The sequence below is a fragment of the Engraulis encrasicolus genome, chromosome 21, assembly GCF_034702125.1.
Source record: "Engraulis encrasicolus isolate BLACKSEA-1 chromosome 21, IST_EnEncr_1.0, whole genome shotgun sequence".
Lineage (NCBI taxonomy): Eukaryota > Metazoa > Chordata > Actinopteri > Clupeiformes > Engraulidae > Engraulis > Engraulis encrasicolus.
In genome coordinates this window covers 21,366,755-21,374,254 of record NC_085877.1, presented here as the reverse complement: position 1 = coordinate 21,374,254, position 7,500 = coordinate 21,366,755, and the positions used below count along the sequence as shown (strand labels likewise).

Genomic DNA, 7,500 nt, shown 5'->3' with positions numbered 1-7,500 from the left:
GTGTGTGTGTGTGTGTGTGTGTGTGTGTGTGTGTGTGTGTGTGTGTGTGTGTGTGTGTGTGTGTGTGTGTGTGTGTGTGTGTGTGTGTGTGTGTGTGTGTGTGTGTGTGTATGTGTTTAGTGCAGGTAGAAGGTGCGGTGTGCGTCTTGTGTGTGTGTTCGTGTGTCTGTGTGTGTGTGTGTGTGTGTGTGTGTGTGTGTGTGTGTGTGTGTGTGTGTGTGTGTGTGTGTGTGTGTCAGTGTGTGTATGTTGGGTTTAGTGCAGAAAGTGCAGTGTGCTTGTGTGTGTGTGTGTGTGTGTGTGTGTGTGTGTGTGTGTGTGTGTGTGTGTGTGTTGAGTGTCCATGCTGTATTTCAAATCGGAGCGATTGTGCAAGGAATCATAATACAGCATTTCCCAGGATAGTACACTTCAGAAGTTGTTCCCAAACCAAACATTTTATCCATAGTATCTTTTTAGGTCTTCGGCTTTTGTGGTATACAGTGTTTGTATGTGGTATACAGTGCTTGTATGTGGTATGTGTGTGGTATGTGTATGCAGTGTGTTATGAATGATGTACCTATATCCCCTTAAGATACGGCATTATAAATGAGCTGTTACCAGAATGGCAATGACCAAGTCGTAATGTATTACTAAAGGCCCCATGCACTGTCATAGTAGTGTAGTACTATAGTAGTTCACTTTCAATGTCTATTACAGCATGCCACCGGAGGTACGACGTGCATTAAGGGGCTACGGTATGTACTGTACATTGTACTGTATATATATATAGTATTTCTGCTTACGTGGCCTTTCCCTCCTTGAGGAAGACACAGGAGAGCGTCAGCTTGAGCGTGGCGTCCACCACCTTCACGGAGAGCGGCTTGAGCTTGAGCGCCAGCTCGAACGTGGCCGGCGTGGCGCTGGCGTAGCGCTTCATGTTCACGTCCACCGACGCCAGAACCTTCCGCTGGCCCTTACTCGTCTCCTGGACATGATGGAGGAGCAGAGAGGAATAGCCTGATTATCATCGACGTTCAAATCTCTTCGAGACTTGGTCGGACCATGAGCATAACAATTAACATTTCCCAAACAGCATGGTTGACCCGCCTCCCTTGGTTTGCTTATGGTTGTTTGCTTCCAGACAAAGTGAAAGGAGTTCCCGTATTTGCGGGAACTCAGAAAGTACTTGCATTGCTCTTGACCTGACTAGTTGCAACGCTGAAGGTGTTGCGTCACTAGGAGGGCGCGGCCTGGCTAGCGGAGGAAGGAAGCAATCAAATGGGAGTTTATCAAGTCAAGTCAAGTTGATTTGTGTAGACCGTTTCATACACAACAAGGCAAACCAATGTGCTTCACAGACAACAATGACTATAAAGCAATGCAAATATGGCATTAAGACAAAATACAAAATGGTAAATACGATATTAAAACAATGTAAGCACGGTATTAAAAACCTTAAAATATAAACACAAAATTAAAAACATGGCATTAAAAACTTTACAATATTGTTTATAGTTAACCCCCTAGTGCGGAGCCTCATAGCGGAGTCATAACCTTATTGTCATCAAAATTGTAAAAATAACCAGGCCTTAATCAGTTACACAAGGCTTTTAGTGATGTCATATCCATTTTGTTATGATGCAGTTGAGCTCTTAGCGCAAAGTGAATGGGTCTTCTGGCGGGCTATCTGTACACAGAGGCTACAGAGTGGTAAAGCATATTTGTATATAGAAGAGTTTGTAGTTTCAAGAGTGTCTGTACTTTAGAAGTGCTAAAGGTAAAAATGTTGGTGTTATTCTTAGACTTATAAAAAAGACATTTATTTTTCACACAATTTCTCATCAGAAGACAATTTCTGAAGATACGCAAGCTTACATGAATTAGTTGTTACTTTTAACGAAGGAACAAAACTGAGGCTTTGGTTTTCAATGGACAGCAGTGCAAGCTCTTGTCCCTGTACAGCTAAGTAAACTCACAATGCTCACGATGATTTAAAAAAAAATCTTTTCTAGTTTTCATGTGTTTTATGTTATGTTGTATGCTGGGTATGTGAGTACTGTATATAATGCAGTGATTGTTTGAAGCCCAGGACCTAGCTCCCCCAGAGGACAATTAAGTACATTCTACTCTAGTGTGAAGAAGTTCTTTTTCCAGATATATTGAGAGTCCACTCCGACCACATGGAATCCTAATGGGGGAGTCAGGACTTACAACGTTACTGTTGTGTGGGTGTGAAAGAAAAACAGGACAGCGGAGAGACAGGGCAGAGAAGCTTTTCTGCACAGCAAGGTCATCATGCAGAGAGGATACTCACATTTTCAATGATGAATGTCCAGTCTTTGTCTTCAAATTCTTCTGCGTTTGGGTCCTAAATCAGGCACAAGAACACATATAGCTGTCTTGTTTTAATTTTTCCAGATGGCAGATTGTTTTTTTTTTCACTCTTATTTTTTTTTTGGCTTGGATGAATGCTTTTGTTACAGTAACTTGACTCTCGCTAGATGTATATAGTTCTAGCAAGTACAAGTGTGCATGCTTGTGTATGTGTCTCTGCAAGCGTGTGCAATGCATGTGTGTGCGCGCATGTGTCATGGCATGGATGGATATACCGTATGTTTGCCCCCTTTGTATTTAACCCATGTATTCATTAGGAAATGCTGAGTTTAACTTTGATTCATAATTTCACTTGAGTTCATTCGTAATGACACTGCACACCTCTGTGTATGAACTCTTGCACTTACCCTGAAGAGCGTGACGGTGATGTCCACACTCTCAGGGGCCTGCCACACCACCATGCCCCTGTAGGGGTTCTTGATACCCGGCTGCCAGCCATGCAACTGGAGAGGAGAGGGGAGGAGAGGAGAGGAGAGGAGAGGAGAGGAGAGGATAAACAGAAGAGGGGAGGAGAGGAGAAGGGAAGAGAGGAGAGGAGAGGAGAGGAGAGCAGAGGAGACAGTAGGGCAGACAAGAGCAGAGGGATAAAGGAGAGAGGGATGAGGGGCAATGCAGGACAGAGATATATAATAAAGTCTTTAATCTAGTTTGCAGGGACACAGAGTGACCACACTTTATTTAGGGGGTCGGCAACAGTCACAGGAGGGTCGGGTGTCACCTCCCGCAGTGACACATCATTATGTTTGGATTGAATTCAGGACGGGAAAAGCCTCTGTATTGATCACCATGATAGCACGGGATATGTGACGAGAGTTTTGGACTGAGATCACAAAGGTGTTATGGAGTGTATGGAGTGAATAACGCAAGACCCCACAACACGTTTTACACTCAGAGTATGAACTGCAGCCCTCTGGCAGACGATACAGAGTCCCAGTAAAAAAACATAAAAAGGTTTCACGACCAATTTTATTTCCTCCCTATGTCTGTTAACCTACTGAATTCAGACTGCCAACTGAGGTTTTCATCTGGTCATGCTATGTTATGGATATACTACACATGTTCATATGTATAGGGATACATTAATTATGTACTTAATCCAGTAAGGCATGACCCATGTTATAAATAAGCTGTTACCAGAATGGCAATGGCCACGTTGTAATGTTTTACTAAACATTGTACACTGTCATAGTGGTGCAGTACTAGGGTAGTAAATGTTTTTAGTGCGCTGCGCCACAGCGGCCCCAGCCATCTTGAATCTTGAGTGGCCATAAGCAACAATGACTGGCTGGCCAAGGACAAGAAAAGTACCCACTGGATACAGACTGACTTAAATCAAAACTGTTCAGCACAAAACAAGAACACACTGGCCATGCACAAGAAAATAGAAATCAATCTTTCAGATCTGAACGCCATCAAACTCAAGAGCCTAGTTTAGACACATCAACTACCCAAAGTGTGCTATGAGTCTCATGATTTGTAGGCATGTAGCCTAAACATCATCAACCAAACCCACCATCCAGAATTTTGAGCAGATACAAACATCACGTCAAACATCAACATTCCTGACATTGCAGACTATGACACTAATGCAATCTCATGCTCCAGTTTTAGACTAAAGGGGAGTTCCCCACGGGTCTGAGAGATCATGTCACGTTAGGAATGGTGTCTAAGATAACAGGTTGTGTGTCTGCAGGGCAAATGCAAGACAGTGATGCTGACCAGAGCTGTAAATTCCTGCCATAGAGAAAGTCAAAACCCTGCCATGTTTTCCTGGTGACATCACAGGTGACGTCGCTGAGTAGCTGATATGCCTGTCTTGAGTGTTTGTGCTTGATCCCCTTTGTACAGAGCCTCTGTTATAATCTGACTGTCGCCAAAATTATAATGACCAAGTGTCATTCTGTTACTCAAGGCTCTCTGTAATGTCTTAGCAATGTTGTTATGATGTGGTTGAGCCTTTTCAGCAAAAAGTGAACAGGACCACCTGCAGACCCATCTTACAATCATCTGACTTTAAGCTATTTGGATCAAATTGGCGGCAGGGCTTTGACTTTCTGAACCCGGATTGACACCACTGATGCTAACTAACGGTGGTTCTCCCACCATACTCCCCCACTGATGTTCAGGGTGTTCTGAACTGTGATGCAAGTCACATGTTTTGTCTATATAATCACATTCAGTTCGGTCAGACAAGCTAGCCATGTGATGACGGTTATAGACATGAAACCTGCCTGATAGCATGATAAACTGAAACTCTTGAGGGCAGGCAAAGTTCAAGTTTTGTCAGAGGACGCGCTGAACTTCTTGGAAAAAATTAATGACTTTGGGTGTGCGCAAAAAGGTATCAACTTAAAGAAGAAAATTCCCACTCACAAACTCGCGTTTCAACGTACCACGGACTGATGAAGGCTTGATAGCCGAAACGCGTTTGCTTGTGGACATGGTGGTAATCCATAAATAAATAATGAGACGTAGTTTGTGAGTGCGGATTTTTCTTCTTCAGGCAAAGTTCAACCTTCAATCTTGAGGTTCATTTCATTCAGCATTGGGCCTGGGTCAATAGGCCTATTCGTCAGGCTTACCTTTGAGCAATTGCGCCGGTTTCTTCTGGTCCAAACCACTCTTAGCTTGTCTGGTTGCCTGCAATGACAAAATACAACAGTTGACAGTAGATTATTGAGTTACCAATGAAGTCAAGGGCATCTCAAGGGCATCCCAAACACAAATGTCTGGCTAGAGTGACACCAACGGAAGAGTACAGACGTATGACGCTGAAGTGTGACGGCTGAAACAACTGAGAGATAAATCATGCTATAAAAAAGCTTTGTGCAAATCAGCTCAGGTTTACGATTTGTTGTGATATGAAATCAGCCACCTGACAAGAAGATTGAAAATCTGACTTGCTGCCAAGACTCTCAGCTAATTTTGGAAATTGTAACAAGAAGGTAGGCCAGCTACAATGGCATTGCAGTACAGTAGTGAAGGTTACGGACACACCAAATGGCCTTTACCGAGGATTAGGGTAACACTATGCAGTCGTCCTCCATGGTTCCCCTTCAGGGGTAACAAGACTCTCGTCAGATGAATGGGTTCCGCCGGTTACATACCACCATTCAGACATACCTCCATTCCGACATTGAAATTTTATTGCAGGAACCATTTTTCCAGTTTGCAGGAACTGTTTTTCAAAGATCTCAGACCCTACCTTTTAGGGCATTTGGACCGTGACAAAATTATACACTAATCCTGTAATTGCGCTGTCACTCTCTCCACTTTCTGCTCGTGTCGCAACATTGTTGCACATGTCAATAGAGTAAGAACGTTGTTCACGCGCCTTTAAGTACTTGATAGTTGCAACAATGTTTAAATGACTCGGAATGGCTCGGAATGGCAATCAAATACTGTCGGAAAGGCTGTATGTAGGAATGGTGGTTGTCCCCGGTTACGCCTTGCTCTAGAAACATAATGTAACCTACGTCTGCAACTATGTCTGCGAAAGTGTGGTTTTATCATAAAACCATTGCACATGATTGGAGAAACCACTTGCCTTACATGCAACTTTAACTACTCAAAAATTAAAAAATACAGATATTATTGTGAATGTCGACAAGTGAATAAGTGCTGTTGCTAACCAGTTAGCAGCTTAGTAGGTTGCCTATGGGAAATTGCATTGCAACCAAGTAAGTAAATTACTTAGTAAGCAATGACTCTGTTGAGAAACGCACTGTAATTTCCCTAAATTCACACATTAGAGACATGGCCTACTCTCTTGAATCTAATAAATGTTAAAGGCAATGGAGAATGGTGACGCAAATTCAGAAGTGCCTCTCACTGTTACAAGTTGACAGCTCACTAAAATGATTTGTTGATTATTACCTTGCCCCCGGAGGGAGATGGGATGGGTATTGATAGGCTACTGTGTCTATTTGGCTGTCTGTCTGTTTGTTTGTTTGTCCGTATTCAGTGTTTTGGGTCATTATGTCCAAGGTGGTGGCAAACACACAAAATCATGTGCTTCTAGCATTAGCCAGGCAGCCAGGTTATCATCTCTGATTGTGTTGTAATTTTCTTCATGACATGAAAAGCAGGACAAATGGGAAGTCAGAGGATACAGGGTCATTAGTCATGATGACACCCTGGTATTTTTCTGAGCACAAGATAAATGACGCTTTGACGAACAAAACATGTTCAAACCAAAGTCTTCTATGAATCACATCCGAGAAACACACCTTGACTGCTGACACGAAATCAACCATCAGACAAGCTAATGATCAGCTGGTAGCAACTTGATGGATGGTGATTGGTTAAATTCCCCTCCGGGCTGTTGTAGATTGGACACAAGTAGTGACAGGTTAGAGGCTCTTCAATGATCAACGACTGCAGCTACCTGGACGATTTGGTCATTTCTGGTGTAAAGTTATGGATAAGGGACCCAACTCTGATACTGTTGTGTGTCCCCTATGCCACCATATGGTTCTGTTCTTTGTGGTCTTACTTTTGTCTGCTCAAGAAAAAGTCACAGAATTGATTTCTGTCTCTTGATAGATGATAGTCATGATAATCATCTGTAGCTGTACCTCCAGTGATCAAGTGCTGCCTAGTTCCGGAAACCCCAAAACTGACAACAAAAGCGGAAACTAAGGCCGTTAAGATATTGAATCGAATTGAGAAATCGCGATTCACAGTCACGATACTGTATGTACCCTTCAGTCCAGAAAACAACTACATGATATAATGTGATAGTGCTTCCAAACTTCAAATCATCAGTATTTGTACACATCCTTTTTATTATTAGTAGGCTTGTAATCTATTCTACCTGTAAACTATCATAGTTTTTACATATCATTTTCTTTTACAATCTTGGAAAATGTGAAGAAAAAGCTAATTAATTCATTAAAAAAAAAAGCCTAAATTTAAAAAATCGTGGGGTGTATCCAGTCAAAAATCGTGATATAATCGCAATCGTGAACCGAATCGTGAGTTGAGTGTAACGTTACAGCCCTAGCGGAAACATACTCAATCTCTAAAAGCCCAGCTGTTTACACACAACATAGTTATCACAGTCTGCCCTTGTATAGGACAAAGTGTAGAATGTTAAGTGCACAATGACTTGCAGCATGTAGT

The 7,500-nt window shown here is 42.4% G+C and overlaps 1 protein-coding gene across 11 annotated transcripts in view; it reads right to left on the bottom strand.

Annotated features, from left to right (window-relative positions):
* The window catches only part of ehbp1l1a (EH domain binding protein 1-like 1a), a 100,053-nt gene that overhangs the window by 69,124 nt on the left and 23,429 nt on the right, over positions 1 to 7,500 (bottom strand). For all 11 annotated transcript variants that reach the window (XM_063186364.1, XM_063186357.1, XM_063186360.1 and 8 more), the window contains exons 2-5: positions 4,959 to 5,016; positions 2,724 to 2,819; positions 2,297 to 2,350; positions 786 to 967 (exon numbers count right to left, since the gene is read on the bottom strand). In XM_063186364.1, coding sequence (XP_063042434.1) covers positions 786 to 967; positions 2,297 to 2,350; positions 2,724 to 2,819; positions 4,959 to 5,016 — 390 coding nt within the window. The remainder of the gene's footprint in view (positions 1 to 785; positions 968 to 2,296; positions 2,351 to 2,723; positions 2,820 to 4,958; positions 5,017 to 7,500) is intronic.